This window comes from Corvus moneduloides, chromosome 2, assembly GCF_009650955.1.
Source record: "Corvus moneduloides isolate bCorMon1 chromosome 2, bCorMon1.pri, whole genome shotgun sequence".
Classification (NCBI taxonomy): Eukaryota; Metazoa; Chordata; class Aves; order Passeriformes; family Corvidae; genus Corvus; species Corvus moneduloides.
In genome coordinates this window covers 122,381,085-122,407,631 of record NC_045477.1, presented here as the reverse complement: position 1 = coordinate 122,407,631, position 26,547 = coordinate 122,381,085, and the positions used below count along the sequence as shown (strand labels likewise).

The following is a 26,547-nucleotide window of genomic DNA, read 5'->3' as shown; positions in this document are numbered from 1 at the left end:
ATAACCTGCATCATGCACAGACACTCCTGGTACTGTGAAAACAAGACAAGTAATATGTTATTTAAAATTAGCAACTCCAGGGTGGTTCCTAAAAGCAAAATATTTAATAGGTCTCATATTTTAACTGCCCTCCACATCACTGTTTCTTCTGTTTTCTTCATGTTCTGCATGAAAAATCACTTAAAAGGCTTCTAGATTATTCCAAGGCCTAGAAAAATGCATGGTTGGGCAAAAAGGGGTTTACTCTGGTTTAAGAAAATGGATCTAACAAACTAAAACTTCCTTTGAGGAGGTAGGAGGGGGATTTCCCAAAGTCTTTATAAATCATCTCTCTCAGATCCGTGGCACAGGTTTTTATGCAAGAGGAGAATGGCTTGGGACACAATTTATTGCTTGGTTTATTTCCACTTCTTCTGCTGGCTTGTCTATTGCCCTGCTGTTAGATAAGTGACACTACTCATTATTGGCAAATAGAAATAAAAGCCTTTCAAAACAATTCATTTTCTCTCTGTAATCAAAACCTGCCAGGAGCAGAGTAGGGATGCTCTGGTAGAATTTAGGTATGATACAGGAGTAAACTTAATGTGGGGAACCCCCAAATCCAGCAAAAATGAGGAGGAATTCCTGTGGGTAAAAATTCAATATTAAGCCTTTTTTATTTCATTACTGAAGGGGCAGCTTGTTTTTGCTTTGCTCCCATGAAGGGATATTATTAAAGCCCAAGAGTTGGGAAATCAAAAAGAGAGATACTAGTTTGTGTCTTGTCATGTAAGAATGGTTTATAAGGTCAAAGAAAGGACAAAGTTTGAATGCACCTGAAGACAGAAAAACTCTGCTCCTTGTTTTTCAGAATTAGGACTTCTCAGCCTGGGAAATCAGCTACAAATCAACTCAACCTGTTATGGGAATGAATTAAAACTGTGAATATTACATTCCTCACCTGAATTCCATTATGAGAAACTTTACATTCAAATGTGGCTTTTCCACACCTTCTTTTCTACATTTTCAGTATATTTTACATTTGTTTTCATTTAGCTTATGAATTATTTGACTAAAAGAACCAGTTAAAGACAGAGTAAAATGGGATGTTATTCTGCATTTCCTGGTACATGTTTAGGTAAAAGCTTGTAGTTCCTCTGAACAGTTTAAGTTGCTTCATTCTCTGCCAGTAAAGAAAAAAGCAAAACTCTTAGGAAAAAAAACACCTTCCAAGAGACTGATGATAAATGTTTGCAAACAAGAGGTCAAACCCATGGTGGTCAGAAATAGCAGGGAATATTAGATCATGGAATCATGAAAAGGTTTGGGTTGGGAGGGACCTCAAAGCCCATCCAGTGCCACCCCTGCCATGGCAGGGACACCTCCCACTGTCCCAGGCTGCTCCAAGCCCCAATGTCCAGCCTGGCCTTGGGCACTGCCAGGGATCCAGGGGCAGCCCCAGCTGCTCTGGGCACCCTGTGCCAGGGCCTGCCCCCTCACAAGAGGCTGAAGTGCTGCACTGAAATCAAGTTTTATGCCTGAAATTGTTCTTTTCCCCAATTTTGCTGTGAGGGTGGGGAGGTACTGAGGTGTCCCAGAGCAGCTGGGGCTGCCCCTGGATCCCTGGCAGTGCCCAAGGCCAGGCTGGACATTGGGGCTGGGAGCAGCCTGGCACAGTGGGAGGTGTCCCTGCCCATGGCAGGGGTGGAACTGGATGGGCTTTGAGGTCCCTCCAGCCTAAGCCCTTCTGTGATTTTATGACTCTGTGATTGTTGCCATTACCTTCATGAGATGAAATTTCCAATTATCCCTGGTCTCCCTGCTGTCCTTGCAGTGCTCCTGCCGTGGCAGAGTGGGCTGTGCCTCAGTCCTCACGGCTCAAGTACCGGCAGCTCTTCAACAGCCACGACAAAACCATGAGTGGACACTTGACAGGTACTGGAACAGCTTCTGTTGTCTCCTTGTTTCGAGCTGTAAGAGGCCGATTTAATGCCACTGAGGATGTTGTTCACAAAGTAAGAGACTCATCAGTGTTTTTCTGTTTGAATCTCCCAAGTGCTTAATGCTCTTGTTTAGAAACAAACATTCATCATAGCTGGGATCATTTTATCACCATCTTTCCTTTATTTTCTGCAAAGTTGACCTTGGGAAATGTTTCTGGAGAAGGGCACAGTGGGTTCTGTGAAAACTTGTGCAGCCATTTCCAGTGCTTCGTTCACCCACTGCTAAAAGCAGTGTCCACTTCCAGGGAGAGACTAGACTGGTCCCCTGGCTTGATTTTATCAGTTCTGGTGCATCTCTTTGTGGTTTAGAGCTTTCTTGGGTTTTAACCTGAGTGGTTTGGTTGCCCAGAGCAGCTGTGGCTGCCCCTGGATCCCTGGCAGTGCCCAAGGCCAGGCTGGACATTGGGGCTTGGAGCAGCCTGGGACAGTGGGAGGTGTCCCTGCCATGGCAGGGGAGGCACTGGGTGGGCTTTTAGGTCCCTCCAAGCCCAACCCAGTCTGGGCTTCTGTGGTTGTTGTGCAGAAGGGAAGAGTTATTTCATGGTTATTTGGGGGAGCCAGGTTCCTGCTGGTCACATCTCTTGCTTATTTGTTAATATTTGTTTCCCTTTTAGGTCCCCAAGCGAGAACGATTCTCATGCAGTCAAGTTTACCCCAGGCTCAGCTGGCTACAATATGGTAAAATAAATGTTTCCATTTCCATCAAAACACAAACTCTTCTGAAACCTCTGCACTGGAGTCTGGGCAGTTTTCTCCATTTCCAGTCTCACTGATAAATCACACATTGCTCTTTGTCATGTGTAACTTTATAAACAAAACCTGCACTTCTGTGCCTTTATTGATATTATTCCACAAGAGTACCAGAAGCATCTTTTGTGTGGTAGTTTGGAAGTTGGGGTTCAATGCTGGGTTTTTAGGCAGAGCAGATGTTCAGCATCCTGTGCCTTCCACTTACCTGTGCACAGGCAGTAGAACAGGAGACTTAACCCAAACCACCCTTTCTTTGGGGTTTCTCTGCCTTTTCCATGAGTTTGGGAGGGCTGATTTCCCAGGGGCTGGAGTTACAGACCTTTACAATAATGGATTTTTTTAAGGATTTGTCTCAGCTTCCCCTTCGCCTACCAACTTGTTGTTTGCCTAACTTTATTATGTTTTTATTGCCCCATGGAAAGTTGTTCCTAATTAACTTCTATCCTTTAGGAATGTTTGCTTGAGAAGCATTGGAGCTGGCCCAGGGGCTCAGTGTGAGGATGGCAGTGCTGCAGTCACTTTGACAAGGCCATTCAGCTGCACTTGTTCTCTTTGCAAAGCACTGGGAGTTGTGTTATAAATTAAAAACCACTCTTTCCTTCTCTGTTTCCTAACAAAGGGATGAAATTAAATCAGCCTAGTCCCCCAGCAGATGATTAATCAAGAAGTGCTCTGCTTTTGCCAGCCTTGGGGTGGTGGTGTGGGCAGGCAGCTGCCACCAGCTCTCTCCAGGAGCTGCAAACAGGACTCGCTCAGCTGGGGACATTCACAACTGCCAGGCCACTGAGATAAGGAAGGGATGTTGCAGCTCTTGTTGGCCCTTTCCTGAGCCCTGCTCTGTGGTTGCTGCTGTCTGGGGCAGGGTTTGTCAGCCTGTGCTGGGGCTGAAATCCCTCACTCAGGCACACAAAGGGGAGAGTTGATGCTCAGCCTGTCCTGGGAGTTCCTAACCCAGGTGTGGACCCAGCTGATAAGATTTCTTTGCACGGCACATTCTCAGTCTCCTGGCTTGTTCTGTGCTCCAGCCTGAGGACTTCAGTGTCACAGGTGTGGATCAAGTGAGGCAGTGATTGTCTCCCACATTTAAATCCCATTGACAGAGTCCTGTGCCTTGGGATATCAAAAGAATTTATCACTTATTTCCCTTTGATTTTCACAGTATCATGGGTGATTTTCCTGCATGATTAGAGTGCAGCATGCTGGAGAAACAAATCCTGGGCTGGAAGGGACCCACAGGGATCACCCAGTCCCACCCCTGGCCCTGCACAGACCCCCCAGCAATCCCAGCCTGGGCATCCCTGGCAGCGCTGTCCAAACGCTCCTGGAGCTCTGGCAGCCTCGGGGCCGTGCCCATTCCCTGGGGAGCCTGGGCAGTGCCCAGCAGCCTCTGGGGGAAGAACCTTTCCCTGATCTCCAGCCTGAGCCTGCCCTGGCCCAGCTCCAGCCGCTCCCTGGCTGCTGTCCCTGGCTGTTAATTTTGTCCAACACCACCTTAACAGGAGTTAAGCATTTGTGCCTCTGTTGGAGCTCTGCTTTGGGGCCATCCAGAGACATCACTCCATAATTTTTAATATGTGCACGATGCCCGAGTGGATTTGTGCTTGTCACGACTAGAACATCAATGGCTTTGATTTCACTGCCAGTGGGTGCTCTGGAATGTGAGATAGGAGCCTCTAGGGAGGAAGGAGACCAAACCTAAAAGTTCTGCCAAACATCTGAGCTGGTTCTTTTGGGTGTTCAGGAGGTGTTCAAGAGAACTCCACTGGTTAAAGTTCCTTGTCTGGCGCGTGCTCCTGGCAGCACTCAGTGCAGGTGAAGGACGAGCCATGGCTGCAAGGCTGGACTTAAGGCAGACAGCCATGAGAAATGTGGGAAATAGGGAAGCATTTGGGGTTTGCTTTTCATTTGTTCTGAAAAAGCAAAGTAGTGTGGAAATAATAGTGAAAAAAGTGAATGAATCTGGAACTGTATATGTTGAAGCAATGCCTTTGAACAGTGATTTTTAATATTTAACAATTTCCTTGCTTTGTCCCTTCCCTTTAACAAGGAATCTCTCTGACATTGATCAAGATGGGAAGCTGACAGCTGAGGAATTTATCCTGGCTATGCACCTCATTGATGTAGCGATGTCTGGTCAGCCACTGCCACCTGCACTGCCTCCAGAGTACATCCCACCTTCATTCAGGTAGCTGCTCATCCCTTGGGAATCCCACTCCTCAGTTTTGTATTTCATTTGGGAAGGTTCTGTGAGTGCCAAGTACAGGACACTGAGCAGAGACCCTGCACCTTTTGCCCTGTAAGAACAGCGTTTGGGTGGATGTTCATGCTGCACACCTTCCAAAACTTTCTCAGTCTGCCCATAGAAATCTAGATTTAGGTTCAGGCTTATACTCCTGTAGAGCAATTGGAATGTATTGGAAATTCAAACCTTTTATGGATTTGCACTGTGCCACATCCAGACTTCTTTTGGTACAGCTGGGTTTAGGACCAGTGGGGTCACTCATCACTTCTCTTGCTCCATTTCACTTTTTTTGTGGAGAAATAGATGGGAAGACAGTAACAGCAATGGAAATAAATGTTTGCATACCATGTTCTTCAGATATCCTCTTGAAGATTCCCAGTTTTTATGTATTCCACCTGGGATCTTGCTTTTAGCTTGACTATACTGAGCTCTTTCTCTGTCTTTGCAATTTTTGCTGTAGTTTAAGTCAGCATTTCCCCAAACCCACAGTGGTTGTGGAAAAATCTCTTCCTGGGTGAGAAAACTTGGGGACAGGGTTGAACCCATCTGGAATCTGCATGGAGAACTTGGGACTGGGTTTCTCAGCTCACCAGGGAACTGCTGGGATCCTGGAAAATCCTGTTCTCCTGAGGCAATGCCTGAGTGAGACTCTCTGGGCAACACTGAATGAACATTAAGTACCATTAAACATGACATCATTGCATTTAATTTGATCTCATCATTAAATCATAAATAATTTGGGCAGGCCTGGGTTGTGTTAAGCACCTGCCATTCCCGTTTCCTTGGCAGAAGAGTCCGCTCTGGCAGTGGGATTTCTGCTGCCAGTTCGGTGTCTGTAGACCAAAGGTTACCAGAAGAACCAGCACTGGAAGAAGAACAGCAGCAACTGGAAAAGAAATTACCAGGTGAGCAAGGGAAAACAGGGATATTTAGTGTGCTGCTCCCACTGGGATGTTGCCATCAGGTCACAGCCTGAGAGGTTACATGGGCTACTGAGAGTGGTTTGGGACAGGCCAGAGGCACAACCAAGACACTGCTGGGTCTGGCTTATTCCTGACTGGTGCCTGATCCTTGGGGTTGCTGACACTGGAGATGGGAAGAGCCTTCAGGCTCCTCATCTCCTGCACTCCCCACACATGCAGCCCTTTCCAGCCCTGGCACAGGATTGAGAGGAAAAATTCCTGCTGCCTTCATCCTCTGGCTTAGGTGGAGCAAAGCTTGGCTGAGGTGCTCTGTGGAAGATCCCACTATGCCCACAGAGACCCGTTTCCTTGGAGTCTGTGTAACAGTGTGGGGCTTTGTGATTTCAGCAGTTCCAGGAAAAGAACTAAAGGAAATGGGAATTGGCAGCTGGAGAGGGGGACAAACTTGAAAAGACAAGAATTCAGCTGGTTCAACAGGTGTCAGGCCAATGTGTCCAACCAAGTGTGCACACTTGGAAGGAAATGTGGGCTCTCCCTGGCCTTGCATCCCAAATATGTCCGTGTTGGCCATACAAGGGAGAGAAGTCTGGACTTTGGGCAGTGGGAAGGGGACACAGAGAGTATGAAAAGGAACAGAAGGTGAAGTGGAAGAATCGTTTGGAGGGAGGGGCCGAGGAGTGAGGAACAGGGGAAGGAAGGATGATCCCTGGCCTGCAGAGGGATGTCGGGGAAGCTGTGCTGGAAGTGAGGCCGTTTTTTTAGGACAGTAAGTGGTGAGGCTGTGGATCTGCAGGAATCCGGACTTACTGGGCTCAGCTGCTCAAGAACCTAAACCATTTCTTTTCCTGACAGTAATGAGTAATCTAATGAGAACAGCAACTTTAAATAAGTTCTGGTCACTTGCATAATGGCTTTTTGATGATGTCAGCAGCTGAGTTCTTTGCCCTGCACTAATGGAAGTGTTGGCTCTTGGACTGCTGCTATTATCCAGTGTACAGAGGAATTCCAGATCCGTGTCCTCACAGAGGATCAGCTGGAGAATGGTTTGTCTAAATTATCCCCACTTGCTGAGCTTTGTGGAGAAAGCTGGAGGCCTGAGGAATGGGAGTGGAAATTCCCTCCTTGGTTTGCTGAGGATGTGGGTTTGAGGGGATCAGCAATGTCAGTGCTAATGCTAAACCCCAGGCTGGCCTGTGGAGCCCAGTTATCCCTAGAGGGGAGCTGCATCCTCTCCTGCTGGAAGCCTGTTGCACTTTGCTAGGGGTTCATTTGGATTTATATGGATTTCTTTGTTTCCAAGTCAGTGGCAGAGTTTAATTGTCCTTTTTGCCCCCTGTTACTGTGCACACAGTGACATTTGAAGACAAGAAGCGGGAGAACTTTGAGCGGGGCAACCTGGAGCTGGAGAAGCGCAGGCAGGCGCTCCTGGAGCAGCAGCGCAAGGAGCAGGAGCGGCTGGCCCAGCTCGAGAGGGCCGAGCAGGAGAGGAAGGAGCGCGAGCGGCAGGAGCAGGAGCGCAAGCGGCAGCTGGAGCTGGAGAAACAGCTGGAGAAACAGCGGGAGCTGGAGCGGCAGCGGGAGGAGGAGAGGAGGAAAGAGATCGAGAGGAGAGAGGTGACGCAGGGGAGCACAGGGAGGGGCTGTGCCCTGGCTTTGGGGGATCCAGGTGTGAGCTGGGCACTCCGTGTGTTGCTATCAGGGTTGGCGAGCAAACATTTAAAGCAGGAACTGAAATTTCTGGGGTGTTAAAGGCAAGGAAGAGGCAGTTACTGCTTCATTTATCCTGTGAAATGAATGGGTGAGACACTGACATCTGGGACAACATGCTCCTGACTTCTCACTTCTTTAAAAGTAATTATTATTATTATTATTGTATTTGATGTTGAGGTGCATGAATGAATGAAGAAAAAATTCTGGCATTCGTGATTTTCCAGGGTTGCATGAATTTCATAGAGTCCCAGAATGGTTTGGGTTGGAATGGACCTTAAAGATCCTCCAGTTCCAACCCCCTGCCATGGGCAGTGATAACATTCACCAGACCAGGTAGCACCATGCAGCCTGGCCTTTAATTTGATAAAGGAAACACACCCTGGTTAACCCAAAAAGCTCTTATTTTCTCCCACTGCTAAACAATGATGAATTCAGCACAGAAGCATGTGGCTGTTCTCTGCAAAGCTGCAAAAGGTCTAATGTTGGAGGTTGGAAAGGGATTTGAATATGTCCTGGAGAGTTCTCCAAGTCCTAATATGAGTTAAATGAGCAAACTGGATCTTGGAAAACAGGAAAACAGAGGGATTTTCTGTTCAGTCACCTCTGCTGTGCAGGGAAGCACTGCAACCACTGAGCAATTTGTGTGTGCAGAGGCACAGAGCAGCTCCCAGATTATACCAATGTTTAAATTGAATAGTAGCATATGAATATCAGAAATTACAGATACTTATTTTTGAATGCTTCAGGCTGCCAAACGGGAGCTGGAGAGGCAGAGGCAGCTGGAGTGGGAGCGCAACCGGCGGCAGGAGCTGCTGAACCAGAGGAACAAGGAGCAGGAGGACATCGTGGTGCTGAAGGCAAAGAAGAAAACCCTGGAATTCGAACTGGAAGCTCTCGTGAGTGGTGGTGGTGCAGCTCAAACACACAAGCACAGCGTGCTGGTGGCTGTGCCCTGGCCATGTTTATTTTCTATAATTTCTCTTTTAAATATGGAGTAAAAGTAGTTTTTAGATCCTGACTTGCATGACCAAACATTTTGGTAAAAAAAATATAAAATAGATATCTTTCTTTTTGTTTAAAGAATGATAAAAGAAACCAGTTGGAGGGAAAGCTTCAGGATATCAGGTGTCGGCTGTCGACCCAAAGACAAGATATTGAAAGTACAAATAAATCCAGAGAACTCAGAATTGCAGAAATCACCCATTTACAGCAGCAGCTACAGGTGAGAAAACATTCCCTAATTTTACTCTTAGTCTTGAATTTTGACCTTCTCAAGTGCATTGATATCCTGAGCAAACTTGGGATGAGCTGTTCCTCACACTTAAGGGAATCATTGGAGATAATTCATCATTTCTGTAAATTAATGTCCTTCAGACGTGCCTAGGAACTGCTTCCTCCACGTGAAGGGGTGTCTGGGATTATCCTCCATCCTCCTGGGCTCCTGTTGTGGGGAGCAGGAAATGCTTTGGCTGCAGGTGTTTTTGGGGATGAGGAGAAGGAAATTTTCCAGTGTATGTTTTGCTGTTTGTGTGCTGGGGGAAAGAATTGACTTCACTGAAGTGGCTTGTTGATGGTTTTTTTAATTATGAAAAATAATGAACTTTCAAAATGGGAGTTCCCAGTGAAATCAGGGAGTTCTTGATCTAAACCTGGCATTTGCCTTTCTTACTGATCCTAAATTCTCTGTCAAATTAGAGGTGGAGCTGAGTAGGTGTCTACCTTTAGTGAAAGAGTATTCTTTGTAGCTTGTAAGGGTTTTTCAATGGGTTGTAGTATTTGATTTAGGGATTTTTCTCTTTTATTGAATACTTCATATTGCTTGAAATTAATTCTTGGCTGGTCATGGGGACTCTCAGGGGTTTCTACCACTAAAAAGAGAACATAACTTATGTTACGGGGCTGAGGTGTAAAACCTGGCTTAAAACCTAATCCTGCTGTTCTGTCCCAGCTTCACTCCTGCTTTCCCTGGCAGTTGTTCTGTTGGGTTTTGGGCTTTGAGGTGGTTTGGCAGCAATAGCTGTGCTTGTGTGGTAATGTCTGCTCTCAGTGAGCTCCACCACTGATACTTCTCTTAGAGTCACTTGAGGTGTTTCTATCCCAATTGTGATCCCAGAAAATGTCACTACTTAGGAGAAAAGGCCACATTTTGTCTGGGGAGAACCTTAAAGCTTTTTCCTGAAAAAAAAAAAAAATTAGTTTTTCAAATATCCTGTAAATTTTCCTATCTCATCTGTAGAGGACAGACTGAAGATGTAAATGAGTTTTAAAAAAGGAGATTTTCATCCTCTAAACTCTCAAATAGGTTAAAAAGTCAGTATTGTCATTATCTTTGTAGGGTGATGTATCTTCACTTGGAAATAGTTCAGTTTAATACATCTGGCACTTCCTGTGGGAAGATGAGTTAATTCAGAGGAGTAATTATTCTTCAACCTATTAATTAGTTCCAAGATGCAGTTTCATTAAAGTTGTGAAAGAAGTGGTGTCCCAGTTAATCCTGGGTGATGAAGACGTGTGCCAGTCTCTGGCTTTGCGCTCTCTGGTCGAGTGCTGTTTCCAGGGAGGTTCAGAAGGACCTGCTTTCCAAACACCTGAGCTGTGTTTGAAACACATTTATGCTGTGTGGGCCTTGCCCATTGCCTGCAGGGATTCTTTACCCCCTTGATGAACACTTTGGCTCCCAGGTGATTTGAAGATTTTTCAAGGGGCAGGAACTGGGGTTTGATTTCCTCTGCCATGTGGGACATTACTCAATTCTTGGCCATTTCTTGGTGCATGACTTTCCAGAGTTACTGATGCCAATAATTTCTTTCATCTGTTTCTTCAGTCCAAGGAAGGGATGTGGAATCCATGTGGTGGGAGTTATTGGATAGATGCTTATTCCATGGTTGTCTGTGATTTCAGGAAACAGGACTTGACCTTCACGATCCCTTGGCATTCTGTGTCCTTACACACTCCCCAAGCTATTTGGTGCATTGGGTAATCTGGGATGTTTGGAAGCGTTCTGGCCTTTACAAACAAAGTAGCTGATGTTGTGACCACATTCCACCCTCAGATGCTGTCCTGTGGTGCTTTTTGTGCTTGGAGAAGGAGAATTTTTCTGTTTCATGTTGACATCCATTCTGCTGCTTGGTTGATCTGCAGCATTCTCAGAGTCACAGAAACACAGAGTGCTTGGGTTTGGAAGGCACCCTAAAGCTCATCTTGTTCCACCCCCTGCCATGGGCAGGGAACCTCCCACCAGAGCAAGGTTATATATTGTATACATTGCTGTTTCCCATTTGTTCCAGGTAGATAACAGCCCCAGGATGGCAGTCATGGAATATCCTGAGCTGGAAGGGACCCACAGGATCACCCAGTCCCACCCCTGGCCCTGCCCAGACCCCCCAGCAATCCCAGCCTGGGCATCCCTGGCAGCGCTGTCCAAACGCTCCTGGAGCTCTGGCAGCCTCGGGGCCGTGCCCATTCCCTGGGGAGCCTGGGCAGTGCCCAGCAGCCTCTGGGGGAAGAACCTTTCCCTAAAATCCAACCTAACCCTGCCCTGGCCCAGCTCCAGCCGCTCCCTGGCTGCTGTCCCTGTCCCAGGAGCAGAGATTGGAGCTGTCCCTGCGCTGCCCCTCGGGAGGAGCTGCAGCCCCCCCAAGCCTGGAGGTGAGGCTGCCCCAGCGCAGGGTAGGATTGGAGCATCCAGATTTTGGGATCTCCTTGAGGGGCTGGGAAAGCTCTGTTGCTGCAACAGGCCCTGCAGCTGCACCATGAAGGACATGTGCAGCTCTTGATAATCAAATCTGTAGTTCATCTGAATTTTGCTACTTTGCTACTTAGTGAATTCCTTAAGTCCTTGACTGTGCTGTGCTGTCTCGTCTCAGGGTATTTTCGGGAACATAAGGAGCTCACAGGAGGCTGCAGTCGTTGCATAATGCTCAGAGCTGAGCTGGGCACTGCAGAGCCCCATCAGGGTCTGGCAGGAGGAAAGTGGGACAGCCCAAAGCTATGGCAGTGCAGTCAGTCCCGGGTTCTTGGAACCAAATTTAAAACTTGTTGTGGAATTGTGGAATCACAGAATAACTTAGGTTGGAATGGACTTTAAAGCCCATCCAGTGCCACCCTTGCCATGGGCAGGGACACCTTCCACTGTCCCAGGCTGCTCCAAGCCCTTGGACACCTCCAGGGATGGGGAGTCCATGACGTCCCTGGGGCTCACTCTGGTGCTCAGGGGTCAGGGGACATTTATTCTTAGCATTGAATGATGTTACTTGCAAGCCTCCTTGACAGATTGAAGCTGTCAGCTGCTTGATTCCTCAAAAGCCTGCAATTCCAGAGAACTGCCCAGAGGAGTTACAGGGTTTGTGGGAAAGATGGGATGTTGATACTCAGGTGCTGTTTCACCTCGTGCTGCTGAAGGTGTTCCGACAACTTGAGCTTGAAGGTCAAGGCTTCAGAAGAGTGTGTGAGGTAGCACTTCCTGCTCTGGAAAGGGCCAGGGTTCTACAGAAAACACATAAATAGGATCCCCCAAAGGGGGAGGATCATCTGCAGGGACCCCTGTAACACAGCAGTTCACAAGCTTACAACCACGTGCTGAGTTTGAGAGAGATCAGAATCCCCTTCCAAGAGCTCTAAGTGGAGAGGTCAAGGACTCAAGGATTCTCATCCCTCAGGGCTTGTGTTTCATGGCTTTTGGCCAGAATATATTCCTTTAAAGGGCAAGTCTTTATTATCCTGTAAATATTTGTCTTTCTATTCCTGATCTAAGTTACTAATCATTAACAGTGTTATTAATATTATTAATTAACTATTCGTGGAGGGTGCAGCCGGGGGGGTCGGGCTCTGCAGCCAGGGAACAGGGACAGGAGGAGAGGGAACGGCCTCAGGCTGGGCCAGGGCAGGCTCAGGGTGGACAGCAGCAGGAATTTCCCCATGGAAAGGGAGCTCAGGCCTTGGGAAGAGCTGCCCAGGGAGGTTTGGAGTGCCCATCCCTGGAGGTGTCCCAGGAAGGGCTGGAGGTGGCACTCAGTGCTCTGGGCTGGGGACAAGGTGGGCATGGGGCACAGCTGGGCCTGGCTGGGCTGGGAGGGCTTTCCAGCCTCAGGGGTTCTGGGATTCTATGTTTCATTTATTAAAATCAGAATTAAACATTTAGTAAGTGCTTGTTTGAACATTTCCTCAAATTTGTCCTTGTCTTTCTGCCTTCAGTTTTGGGTAATTGAAAGCCAAGTTCAATTTTCAATGAGAATCAGTTCAATTTGATACATCCCCTCTTTTGGACTGGCAGAGAATGTCTGGGATCTGTGGCGTTATCACACAGACAGTGCTTGGATAAGAGCAATAATACATCAGGAGGGAAATAGGCAGTAACACATCATTCAGTGAGGGAAAAGTAAAGAAGAAATGAAAATGAGAGGTCTCATGGCTGAAGTTGTCCCTCACTCACCTTTTTGCCTGTTTCTGTTCTTGTTTTCCCTGCCTGTGCCCTGGGTTCAGGAGTCTCAGCAGATGCTGGGCAGGTTGATTCCAGAGAAGCAGCTGCTGAATGATCAGCTCAAGCAAGTCCAGCAGAACAGTTTGCACAGTGAGTAGATTTGGGAATGCCTCAGTTGGGTCAGGCCACGTTCCCTCTCTGCAGTGTCCCCTGGAACTGCTCTTTGGGTGTTGCAAGATGCAGATGGGAAAATGTTGCTTTCTATGACCTGAACTGTTCCATGGAAGGAAATACTGACTTGATAATGTGTTCAAAACCAGGGGATTCCCTTCTCACCATCAAAAGAGCCTTGGAAGCCAAGGAACTGGCACGGCAGCAGCTCCGGGACCAGCTGGATGAGGTGGAGAAAGAAACCAGATCTAAACTGCAGGAAATTGATATTTTCAATAATCAGCTGAAGGTAACCCAGGACTCGTTAAGCCTTTCTGAATGTTCAGTTAATTATTTTCTAACCTGATTGTGGAAAAAAAAAATGAAATGATGAAGGATGCATTAATGATCCTGGGAGCATTCTCGAATCTGTCTGTTGGGGATTTTATTTAATTTTTATTTTATTTTTAAGAAAATGCTGCTCAGCTTTCAAACTCAGGGTTGAATCAATTTAATCTGCAGAATCTCTTTAGGAGGAAATTTGAGCCCTGATTCCGGATTTATGATTGCAAAAATGAAATTACCAGTTTCTGTGCTTTTGCATCCAAGAAGTGCAGGACAAGGTCAGCAAATCTGCTGGAATCAGGACTTCAAATTGAAATCTTGAATAAAAGAGACTTGATTTTCTGCTGCCACCATGAATTTTTATGTGCTGTCCGTGTGCTCCTTCTTGTCCCTGCGTGTAGCTGTTTGTGGTTTCCTGCTTTATTGCTCAGTCTTTGTTAAAACTGTGATTTTTTTCGTATTTCTGCACCAGACATGTCAGGGTTCTGCAGAGAGAAGTTGGAAATCAGTCTGTAGTTATAAACTTTTAATGGCATTCATTTTTTCATAAAATATTCCAATGTTCAAGCACTTTATCTGCCAGTTCCACTGGTGGGTTTTCCTGAAAGCTGGCCGGAAATACTCAATTTCCTGCAAGGTGTCACAAATTGTGCTGCAAGGAAAATCACTGTGGTAGTGACATTAATGGAGTTGTTTTGTAAATTGATCAACTGGGATTAAATCAAACAATTTAGGGTGGAAGGTGGGGTTGAATTTAAGCAACAAATTGCTTGTTTAAACTAGAGTTATTAATAATTATAGGAAAAAATTGAAAGTGTGGCCCTGTTCTAAGGTAAATTTGAAGATGACTCTCCCAGTCTGAGACAGGGAGGATGGAAGGGGAGAATCTCTGCAGAGTCAGACACAGAACAAACAAAATGGGCACAATTTATATTTAAAACAAAATAGAATGGTTTAATCTTTGCTTAATTAATCCTTGAGGTTTAAACCTTGCTTAATTTTTCTTAATGTATGATTTTTGGATACATCTTAACATGTTGTGCTTTTTGGGTATTATTTTTTTTAATGGAGTCCTTTGAAAGTGATAAATTGGACCAAAGGATATTAATTCTAAAGTTAGTGCCAGTATTTGGTTTGATCATAAATTACCTAAACAGTATAAATGGGCACAAGGGGTGAATTTTCTTGGTATTGTGACAGTAGCAAAAAAAATCCCCAAAACCAACCAACCAGTCACCCAAAATCCAATCTTTTAAATACTGAAGGGTTGAAGTTCACAGATAACAAGCTGATGTTAATTAAAAATTGAAGTTGCCCATTAAGCACAGATTTATCAGCATGTGCCAGGAATCCAAGAATGCCTTGGCAAGAGGTAAATGGTTTTGCAGTTTAAAACAAAAATTGGTTTCAGTCAATTGATAACGAGTTGTGGAGACACCTCTTTGGGAAGAGCAGAAAGTCTCCTCCGGCTTGAGGAGATTGTGGAGCTCATCTGATGGGAGGAGCAGATCTGGTTCTGTATGTGGGGATTTCTGCCTTGCTGCAGCTTCCTTGTCTTTCTGGGAAGGGCTGAGTTCAGGAGGGGCGGTCACAAAATCCCAGAATTGTCAGGGTGGGAAGGGATCATCCAGTGCCACCCCAGCATCACCCCAAACCCTGTCCCCACGGGCCACATCCAGACTCCTCTGGGACACCTCCAGAGACAGTGACTCCAAACCTCCCTGGGCAGCTCTTCCCAAGGCCTGAGCTCCCTTTCCACGGGGAAATTCCTGCTGCTGTCCACCCTGAGCCTGCCCTGGCCCAGCCTGAGGCCGTTCCCTCTCCTCCTGTCCCTGTTCCCTGGGAACAGAGCCCGACCCCCCCTCACTGCCCCCTCCTGTCAGGGACTTGTGCAGAGCCACAAGGTCCCCCCTGAGCCTCCTTTGCTCCAGCCTGAGCCCCTTTCCCAGCTCCCTCAGCCGCTCCTGGGGCTCCAGCCCCTTCCCAGCTCCCTTCCCTGCCCTGGACACGCTCCAGCCCCTGTTGTACCATGGAAACGGAGCTGTGGGAGCTGAATTCAGAGAGTTCTCCCTTCTGTAGTTTCTCGAGATGTGCAAGGCATATTTTGGGGGGGCCTGGAGGATTTTATTACTGGATTAAATCCCTAAGAAGGCACATGGACCTTTTTGTGGGCTCAGCTTGGAAGGGGTAGAGAAACCCCTTAGAAGCTGCTGAGTGCAGCAGGGATTTCTTGGCTGTTGTTCTTCATGGAATCATCAAATATCCTGAGCTGGAAGGGACCCACAGGGATCACCCAGTCCCACCCCTGGCCCTGCCCAGACCCCCCACCAACCCCAGCCTGGGCATCCCTGGCAGCGCTGTCCAAACGCTCCTGGAGCTCTTGCAGCCTCGGGGCCGTGCCCATTCCCTGGGGAGCCTGGGCAGTGCCCAGCACTCGAGATTTTATGCACAAGGCTGGTGAAGGCTTTCCTGGAATCCTGCATTTACTGGGATTTGTGTGAAGTGGAACTTCTCCAAGCACAGATCACCTCTTTCTTAGGTGACCATATCACTCCAAACCAGGTTGTTTAGGAACTTCCATAATTCTCACATACAATTACCGAAAAATCAAAAATCTGTGACAACTTTTCGGAACCACCACTGGAAAAGCGACTGACATTGGAAAGAGGTAGAAATTGACTTGAAGGTAATGCTAAATTAATAATTTCCCCAAATAGCAGAAGAACTTTTAGTTGAGTTCTCAGTTCCTGGGTGTGTACAAACAGCAGTTCCTGTGGTGCCATTTGTGTGATTATCAGGCAGCTGGACTATGCTCACAAGGAAATGTGAAATTTTTCAAATTGTCTGTCAACAATTCCACCACATCTGAGCTCTAAATATGCTAAAGGCTTCTTGTAAATTAAGGGACAATAGGTCAAGATGGGAAAGATGGAAATCTTTCCTTTTAAAATACATTTTTATCAAGCAAATAACTTATAAACTCCGGGTTTAATCAAGGTAATTTTAGTTTACCAGGCAACTTGTTAACACCAAGCAGTTTACAGGATGCTCTGGATTTGCCTCCATGTTTGTATGTTCTGCAGTAAGTGAATACTTTTTACAAGTGTTAAATTACATCATCTTCGCTGTGTGTCTTTTAATGGTTAGGGAGATAAATGAGATTTTTTTTCTGCTGGATCTTTTTGTCATCTCTCCAAAACAACTGATTTAAATTCCTTCTGATGAGTCCTTTGGAGTTGGAAATATTCATAGAATATGGTGCATTTCCAGCAGCTTTCAGGCTTACAAAATGTTTTTAATATTTCAAATCAGGTCATTTGAATTGTAGTATTGGATATCTTTAGGTAGAACCACTTGGTTTCAGGGAGATCATTGGTGCTTGTTTGGCTGCTTATGTATCCTTTGAAATGAGATTTGGGGCATTTTATGAGATAATAGTCTTGTGGATTGGGCTGTATTTGGCTGTAAGGTGACTGAGTTTGTTACAAGGTTGAAAGTTTGGCCACTTCTTCATGTCTTGAATTATGATTGAAGGAGTGAAACTTCCAGTACTCTTTAAAAATCTCAGCCTAGAGATCTAATAATATTGATACAGCTGTCAATAAAATGGAACTGGTCACTTGTTTATTTTAGGATCATAGAATTATGGAATGGTCTGGGATGGAGGGACCTTACAGCCCATCCAGTGCCACCCCTGCCATGGCAGGGACACCTCCCACTGTCCCAGGCTGCTCCCAGCCCCAGTGTCCAGCCTGGCCTTGGGCACTGCCAGGGATCCAGGGGCAGCCCCAGCTGCTCTGGGCACCCTGTGCCAGGGCCTGCCCACCCTCCCAGGGAACAATTCCTGTCCAAGATCTCTGGATCTAAACTGACCCTCCAAGCTTAAGGCTCGATGTGACTCCTGTCTCCAAGGACCAAATGCCCACTTCCTATAACATGGAAGAATCCCGAATTTCTTGCTGCTGTTCCTGCCCAAGAGCACCTCAGGAATGAGTTCATGTTTCTGAAATAGTTTTGCTGAGAATTTTTTCCCAGTGCCTGGGAAAAGCAGAGACCCCCCAGGAGGGCTGAAGCTGTCCCGCTGTTGTCCGTGTGTCCGTCGCTGTCAGTGCCTGTGTGATCCATGTGAACGGGGCAGTCCTGCTCCCAATGCCTGTTTACATCTGAGCATTTCTTTCTTCCAGTCAGTGGCAGTGGAAGAGGCAATGCTGCAGTGCCTGGCGCTCCTCCTGGGCTGCATCCAGCACTTACACTCCTTCCCAAAGGTCTCCATGCCCTGCTCAGGCAGGACCCAGCTCTCTCTGAGTGAGGAGCCTCCTCCAGTTATGTGCTTCACTTTCCCTAAGCAGATGAGTGTGCAGTGTTTCACTGAGTCAGTGTTTCCTAAGGGTGCCAGCACCAAAACAAAACCAAAGAGAAGAGTTTAGCATTAGATTTTTATCTAATCCTTATGCCTGCATGAGGAGTGTGCCTTGAATGGCATCTTGGGCAAGATACTAATGAGTGATTTTTATCTTTTGCTTATCTGGAACTTCAGGAGTTTAAGTAAATTGCCTTTTTTGGTCATGATTTTCAGAATTTTTAAAAAGCAAACATTTGGATGGGGGAAGTATCCTTACACATCACTGTAATCTGTGATTCCGAGTAGGATAGAGGTGGCAACATCCTTCCTTTGTCCCATCTCCCCAGGATGGGGTGAAGGGAGGACTTGTGTGCCAAGGCCAAAGCAGAGGCTTTGGGAGCTCGGGAATGGGGCAGGAGAGGGTTGCTCTGGAAAAGCTTCTGGGAGCATGGAACCACAGGGTCCTTTCCTCTGGGATCAAATGCTTGTCTCAAGGGGAGAAGATCTGATGGAAACTTTGTATTGTAATCCCTGAATATCCCAAGTGCTGTTGTCTTTCTGTCAAAAAGGCACAATCTGGGCCTAAACAACTCCCATTTCTACCATGAAGGTTTTTGTAGCAAATTACTTGTCTGTAAAGAGTGAATATTGCTCTGCTCTGTGCAATGCTTTAATTCCTATTCAATATGATGGATATGGCTGTTGGAACATCTCAGAATTCTCCTTGTTGGTCTGTTTGGAGTTAAGTGCCAAGGTAACAATTTCTCAGCTTCTAAGGTAAGGCATTCCTTGTCCTGCACCCCAGGAACGAGCAAAGCCTTGGTGTGTCCTTGGAATTCCAGCACAGGAGTGGGATGTGTACAGCTGGGAGCTGTGTCTGTACAGGATGAGTGTAGGGCTGTGCTGAATATCCAGCTGGAAATGTTTTGGCTGTTGAAGTGTTACTGAAGTTCAGCTGGTTTCCAGTAGAACTCTGGGAGATGCTGGCTCTTCCTCCTCATCCTCCCACCTGGCAAAGCAGTTGAGCACCTCTGTTGCATGAGATGCCCAGCACTTCTTTGTTTCCTCCTGGCTGACCCAAAGAGGGATATATGTGGGATTTTTTCGTCTCCAAAGATGCTCCATCCAGTGCCAGCACTATAAACTAGGTTTGATTTTCTTAACATGCAGTTCTGTCACAGAAAAATCCCTTCACAGAACATTGACCCAACACATCAGCTTGGCTGGGAGGGAATAGGGCTAAAATGTCTGTGGAAAACTTAAATAATTACTAAAGTGTTCCCTGAGATCCTGACATAGCTAAGCAGGTGGATGAAATGACACAACAAGCAAAGAAAATAATTTAATTGTTTGTCCCAGGGTTGGCAGCAGCATTTACTGCTCCTACTCCAGGTACTCACAGTGGAATCTCCTTGCTCCAGGCAGACATGGGGGCATGGCTCAGCTGCAGCATTCCCGTTTTCCATTTGGCCATGGAAGTGGTGAATATCCTGCATTTAGTGGTGAGATCCCTTAGGAGCTGCCCCTGGATCCCTGGCAGTGCCCAAAGCCAGGCTGGACACTGGCGCTTGGAGCAGCCTGGCACAGTGGGAGGTGTCCCTGCCATGGCAGGGGCTGGCACTGGATAATCCCTAAAATCCCTTCCAACCCAACCAGTCTGGGATTGTCTCATCTGAAGGATGTCAGTCCCAGCACTGCCAATGCTCTAGGAGTTTGTCCCTTGCACTTGTCCATGTTTTTGGTACAAATAAGGGTTCAGGAGGTCATGGAGAGGACGTGGGGACTGTGGTTCCCCCTGCTCATCACACTCAGGGCGATCATAAAACAAGTATTGCCCAAATTGGGATTTTCCCTGCATTTCAGTGGGATTCAGGGCCTTAGCAGGGTTTTAATTCCAACTTCCCTGAGAACTGATTCTCTCTTTAATGATGCTGAGCTCAGTTTTCATTGACTTTAAAACTGGGGAGCATTAATGAAATAAAACTGAGACCTGAAAACTGAGCCACAAGGATCAGCTTCCCTTTTGAAAATTTCATCCCTGAATCACCTACATTTATTTTTTTGTCTCTTATGCAATTTTCTCATTTGGGTCAGTGCATGAGGAGTTTTACATTAAAACTTCCTGTGGTTTGTAGATTGTGAATTTCTGAAAAACTATCCAAATACTTCCAAGATTAACTGTTTCAATTTCACGTGTACCATATTTTCATTAAAAGATATCAGTTTTTTGAAGTGAACTATTTTCAGGGAAAATCCTCAGTGGTCATAGGGAGTTTTCTTTTTTTCCCCTGTAATACTGAGGAGTTCAGATGCAAAATTCCAGGTTATGCAAAGAAATTCCAGATGAAAGTTGGTTTTATGTTAATAGGTGTAAATGCAGAGAACAAATCTTGAGGAAAATACTCTGGTTTTATTATTATTATTTATATTCTAATTTTTTCAGGCAGTGTCCTTCCAGTTAATTAAGAAAAGCCAGACTTGTATATGAATGAATACCATGATTCATCCCAAAGACATTCCTTAAGGATTTCAGTCTCCTGTGTATAAACCAAACCTGAAGGTTCTTTAGTAAATCAGCATTAATTGGCAAATGAAACTGATTAAGAGTTGCTGTTGTGAGAGCTCAGAGGGCAGATTTGTGTATGGAATTTAATAAGTTAAATCCACAAACCAACAAACAAAATAAAACAGAAGTGACTGTTCAGATTAAGCTTTGTCCATTTTTTAGAGTCCCATTTAAATGATTTCTGGTTTCTTAACCCTTTAATGTCTCAGTTAAATGGATAAAAATAGGAAAACAGTAGGTGGTTCATAGACCCTGGAAATGAACCTGAAATATCTGCATTTGGCAGGAGTGTGAGTTTGGACAGAGATCCCCAGCAATTCCCAGGTGTCGTTCCCTCACAGGGAACCCTTTGGGGCCGTTAGTTCTGATTCACAGAGTGGATGCTTACACCTGTTTTCCTTTTTTTAATCCAGGAGCTGAGAGAAATCCATAACAAGCAGCAGCTCCAGAAGCAGAAGAGCTTGGAAGCTGAGAGGTTGAAACAGAAGGAACAGGAAAGGAAGACAGTGGAGCTGGAAAAGCAAAAAGAAGCTCAGAGGTAACAAACTGCTCTAATGGAGCCCTAAATGTAACACCTCCCCTGGCACCTCTCGGAAAATATTCCTGTCTGCCCAAAACTTCCAGGGATGCAGATGAGGTTTGTCTCCTCTAGTGCCACCCTCTAATGCTTGGGAAGTGGCTTGGTTGGACACCAGCAGGAATTTCCTCATGGAAAGGGAGCTCAGGCCTTGGCAGGAGCTGCCCAGGGAGGTTTGGAGTGCCCATCCCTGGAGATGTCCCAGGAAGGGCTGGAGGTGGCACTCAGTGCTCTGGGCTGGGGACAAGGTGGGCATGGGGCACAGCTGGGCCTGGCTGGGCTGGGAGGGCTTTTCCAGCCTCTGGGATCCTGGCATTCCATGAATCAGTTTTTTTTTCCCCCATCCCTCCTTTTTTGGTCAGGAATTCACTCTGTCCTTGGACAGAGTCTGTTCTTTGTAGCACACCAAGTGTGTGAGGAGCAGCTGCTTCTCAGGCATTTGTCCCTAACTGTGAAGAAATTCCAGGGGTGGAACAGGCCATAAAACAAACTGGAACACACTGGGTGTCCTTTAGATCTTCAGAGTTATCTTTACTGGGGCAAATTGTTTCTAGCAGAGAATATTTATTCATTTCCTCTGGTGGAGGGGAAGGACTTGTTAACTCTGGCGGTTGGAAATGGGAAATATTCCCAACAATTCTCTGGAGTGCTGTGTAAAGCTTGCAAATACTTCTCCTCCTTGCCCTTCAACATCAGGATAAGGATGGCCACATGTTCTGATTCCTGCTTTTTCCTTTCTGAGTTGGCTGTTTGGAGTCTTACCTTGGGTTGGAACGAGATGATTTTAAGGTCCCTTCCAACCCAAGCCATTCAACGAGTCTGATTCCTGGGAACCACTGTGTGAGGAGATGCTGGGGAGTGCTTGGTAACTCACCAAAATAGAGTTAGGGCATGGAAAAGCCCTAAAGAAGACACTTTGTACTGGAGATCACCCAAAAGCTTTGGTAGGCTTTGGTTTGAGTGGCTCTTTTGAATTGACCCCCCCAATCTTCCACCAGGCGGATCCAGGACCGGGACAAACCGCGGCTGGAGCGGGGACAGCCAGAGGAAGAACCTCAGTGGCAAAAAAAAATCCAGGAAGATGACAAGCAAAAAAGGGAAGAACTACCCAAGAAGAAGGAAAGTGAGGATAAGGGGAAGCAGGAAATGCAGGAGAAGCTGAGTAAACTCTTCCAGCCCCACCAGGAGCCCAACAAACCTGGCCAGGCTCCGTGGTCCAATGCAGGTAGGGTCCAACAGCAGGGAATGCTCTGGGACAGCTCAGTTGTCATTCTTTTCCCATTTAACACAGAACAAAGTGGTGGTCAAGGTTGGATTGTGAGTCTTATTAGAGTAAATAATGCATGGATTGAGCTCTAGACTCCAAAAATGGTTCTTTCATTGCTGTTCTTCCCAAAAGGCAGAGGGGAAAGCACAGTTCTGAGACTGCAGGACAAGGGAAGAGGGAATCTCAGCTGGAAGGGGCTGGATGCAAGATGTCAAAAACTGTTTCTGTAGTTTTTATTTTGGTGTGGGATATTGGGATTTTTCAAAGTAGGAACAATACATTGTTTAGTCACCCTTTTCCTTTCCTGCCTTCCTTTGTTCACTGGACAAATGACCTGAAATCTAAAATTTGATTCCCCTTTCTCTGCTCTCCACACAGCCACTTTCAGCTGAGAGCTTTTTCTGTGCATTGTATCCTGGTTTTTGCCTGTATTGGGAATCCTGCTTCCCTCTTGAGTGTCTTGGATACACACAAGAACTGTTTGGGAATGTGATACTGGTTTAAATATTTGTCCAAAGGATTGCATCACTTTTATGACTAAATCCTGCACAGAGAGGCTGTGGACTCCCAGTTCCTGCAGTGTCCAAGGCCAGGCTGGACATTGGGGCTTGGAGCAGCCTGGGACAGTGGGAGGTGTCCCTGCCATGGCAGGGGTGGGGCTGGATGGGCTTTGAGGTCCCTCCCGACCCAAACCAGTCTGGGATTCTGTGATCTTCCCTGTTGTTTAGAGGAGAAAACAATAAAATTGTATTTAAAGAATTAATTTTTATATTTCCCCTTGTGTGAAAGGGGGATAGGGTACTTCCTGCAGACCCTGCCAGGTTTGCTGATTCTTGTCTCCACTTTCACCCCATTTTCCAAGCGTTTAAAAATAAGGTGGTTTGATTTCTTCTCTCTGTATCTGTGTGTTTGTTTCCTTTGCTCAGAGAAAGCTCCTTTAACCATTTCTGCTCAGGAGGATGTAAAAATAGTGTATTATAGAGCTCTGTATCCTTTTGAATCCAGAAGCCACGATGAGATCACCATCCAGCCTGGAGACATCGTCATGGTAAGCAGGGATTGGGATATTCCTTGAGAAAATTCCTTCAGCTTCTGCCGTGTGTGATTTCAATTTTCTATGGCAGGAAAGGAAACTTCAAATCCTGAATATTTGGTTGCAGGTGTGTTGATAAAGAGTAATTCCCTGTTTTTCAGGGATGTGGTCAGTGTGTTGTGTCAGACTGTGAAGCAGTGGTTGCTTTTGTCTCTGTAAGTGATAATTCTGTGGTTAATGGCTGCAGGGATTAAGTGGATATTAATATTAATTAATCATTAGTGTGTTCTTAACATGCAGAATGAAAATTCCTGGGGGAATTCTTAAATACTGTTCACTGGAGGAGGTGTATTCCCCCAGAAACAGTGTTCTGCCCAACAAAATTGATTTTAAGAGCTTTTACATTTAGCTCAGTTTAGTAACAGTGGATTTGGGAAAAAATACACTTTGTAGGCACCCCTAAATTGTAAGGATTCATATTTTTTAAAAACCTGTTCTGAGAAATTGAAGCTTTTGGGGGTTGGTTTGGCTTTTTACTGATTGGGTGTTTGTGACATTAGAATTTGCTTCTGGAAAATCCAAAGTGAATCCTGGCTCGGTGTCACTGCTGAGGACTCTGAGTAGGGATACAACAGGTTGTAAAGCTGCAGCAGGAAATGGTGTTGAGCAGGCAGCTGGGAAAGGGGAGAGGAGACAGCTGGGCAATGCTGGGATGCCTTGTTTTCCTGGGAAATGGGGGGTGGCCTGGGCTTGCAGGTCATTCTGTGGGCAAGAGTGATCACTGTTAGGCAGACTTGCTGGGAAAAAACCAATTTCCCCCAAAAGATGCGATTTTAAGAAGTATTTCACACATTTTTAAATAGAGATTTGCAGTGACAATAACGTTTTTCCCCAAAAAATGTGATTCTGGGAAGCTCTGCACACATTTATCCCTGTTATTGCAGGGAAAATAACATTTTTCCTCAAAATATGTGATTCTGGGAAGCTCTGCACACATTTATCCCTGTTACTGCAGGGAAAATAACATTTTTCCTCAAAATATGTGATTCTGGGAAGCTCTGCACATATTTATCCCTGTTACTGCAGGGAAAATAACATTTTTCCTCAAAATATGTGATTCTGGGAAGCTCTGCACACATTTATCCCTGTTACTGCAGGGAAAATAACATTTTTCCTCAAAATATGTGATTCTGGGAAGCTCTGCACATATTTATCCCTGTTACTGCAGGGAAAATAACATTTTTCCTCAAAATATGTGATTCTGGGAAGCTCTGCACATATTTATCCCTGTTACTGCAGGGAAAATAACATTTTTCCTCAAATACATGATTCTAGGGAGCACTGAAATAATTTTTAAATAGAGATTTGCAGGGAAATAACATTTTCCCCAAAATATGCAATTATAAAGAGCACTGAAGTAATTTCTAAAGAAAGCTTTGCAGGGAAATGAGATTTTTCCCCCAAAGTACGCGAGTCTGAGGAGCGCTGCACTTCTTTTAAATAGAGGCTTTGAGACCATCCAAGTCTTGTTATCTGTTGCTTTTGGACTTGATTTTAACCCACTCAAGCCCAGCAGGGTAACTGCTCTCTGGTGCCTTTATTGAAGTACTTCTGGCCACAGTTAAGGCTGGCTGCTGGGGGCTGTGCCTGCTGCCCTGCAGGAAGGCTTTCAGTGGGCTGCTCTGGCAGTGCCCAGCTGGCTTGTAACCGTGCCTTGCTTTGCATCCCTGCTTCCCCCTGGAGGTGAAAAGGGACTGGGTAAGTGCTGCCAGGGAGGCTCTGCCCTGCCTCCATTTCCATCCCCAGAGTTGGTTCCCCTGCAGTTCCTTGGGTTTGAACCCAACCGGGCTCAAATTAACAACCACAGCTCGTTATCAAAAGTAATTCACACACCCTGGACCGAGGTTTACTTTTGATGCTGCCTTTGGGCTCCCCCCTCAGCCCTCCCGTGTTTGTCCTGTGGTTCCAAAGGTGCCAGGGGGTGCCTTTCCTTGGAAATCAGCAGTTTGCAAGCTCAGTGTTAAGGTGAGGCTGACTGGTGACATCAATGCTGCTGCAGTGGAGCTGAGCTCCAGCTGGGAGCTTCCTGTCCCACAAATCAGTGTTCCTTGGAGTAACTGTGTTCTGACATGGGCAAATTGAGCATTCCCACACTGGAGCCCAAATTCTGACCCATGGCAGGTCCTGTCATGCAGCAGGGCAGGAGGTGCCACCCAGAGCCCGGGGCTGGCTCCCAGCTCTGGTGTGGGAGCGGGCTGGAATCCTGGCTGGAATTGGGACTGCAGAGCTCATTCTGTCACAGGAGCTGGGGCTTTAACAGAGCTTGGGAATGATCTTTCCAAGGGTGTCAACTCTTCATCCTGGGCACAGATCCTGAGCCCTGGCTGGGGAAATCAGGGAGAAGGGTGGGCATTTCTTCAGGAAGGAAAAGGATTTGCCAGTCTGGGGAGAGCTCTGCTCTGCCTGACTCCTGGGGAAATCACCACTGGATCTGGTGCCATGGATTACAGAATTACTCTGGTTTTTAAATTCTCCCACTTTTAAATTATCTTACCCTTTCAATGTACTTTAAATTTCTTCTCTTGTAACTTTAGATTGATTTTAATCCTGGCTATAACTCAACCAAACTTCTGTGTGGGAACAGATACTCTTCCCTGAAACATCTATAACAAATTCTAAAGACAGTTTCTCATCAGTTTCCTTAGTTATTGATTGTAGGAGTTGGAATCAATCTTCTTTATGTGATCCACAGAACTAAGAAGTTGTCAGCTGTGGCTCTAAAGTACAGTTGAATAAATAAAAAACAACCTCCCACACACTGTAATTCACTATCCAGGTGTGCATTTAAAGGCTGATTGTATTTTGGAAAAAAATAATCTGGGATTGTTGTTGGGGCTTGTGGATGGTGGGGGTAAAAATATGAGGAAATTGGAACAAATTAGCTTTAAAAACGTTCAAAAGAATTTATTTAAAATTCCAGTACTGTACTGCAAAACCAGATGTGACTTGTATTTTATATGAAGAAGAAACCAGAGCTGATATGAATTATGAAGTTGAAATTATCCTTCAAAATGCCTTTTCATGAGTGTACTTAGAGAACCTAATTGGGTTGAATAAGCATAAATCTGAGTATCCTCAGAGGCAGTTTTAGAGTTATTGTAGCTTCAGACCCTCTCCTGAAGAGGCATTAATTGGATGGGTCTGAAACCTTTTGGTTGGGTTTTTTTTTTTTCCCTTATGC

At 45.9% G+C, this 26,547-nt stretch overlaps 1 protein-coding gene across 6 annotated transcripts in view; it reads left to right on the top strand.

The window, feature by feature from the left end:
• ITSN1 (intersectin 1) overlaps positions 1 to 26,547 on the top strand; it is a 104,090-nt gene that overhangs the window by 37,703 nt on the left and 39,840 nt on the right. For 5 of the 6 annotated variants that reach the window (XM_032101224.1, XM_032101223.1, XM_032101221.1 and 2 more), the window contains 12 exons: positions 1,814 to 1,914; positions 2,597 to 2,660; positions 4,780 to 4,917; positions 5,764 to 5,879; positions 7,249 to 7,511; positions 8,354 to 8,503; positions 8,689 to 8,829; positions 13,089 to 13,176; positions 13,347 to 13,486; positions 20,843 to 20,967; positions 22,005 to 22,231; positions 23,200 to 23,321. In XM_032101224.1, the coding sequence (XP_031957115.1) occupies positions 1,814 to 1,914; positions 2,597 to 2,660; positions 4,780 to 4,917; positions 5,764 to 5,879; positions 7,249 to 7,511; positions 8,354 to 8,503; positions 8,689 to 8,829; positions 13,089 to 13,176; positions 13,347 to 13,486; positions 20,843 to 20,967; positions 22,005 to 22,231; positions 23,200 to 23,321 (1,675 nt within the window). The remainder of the gene's footprint in view (positions 1 to 1,813; positions 1,915 to 2,596; positions 2,661 to 4,779; positions 4,918 to 5,763; positions 5,880 to 7,248; positions 7,512 to 8,353; positions 8,504 to 8,688; positions 8,830 to 13,088; positions 13,177 to 13,346; positions 13,487 to 20,842; positions 20,968 to 22,004; positions 22,232 to 23,199; positions 23,322 to 26,547) is intronic. The other variant, XM_032101225.1, reaches the window with a different exon arrangement.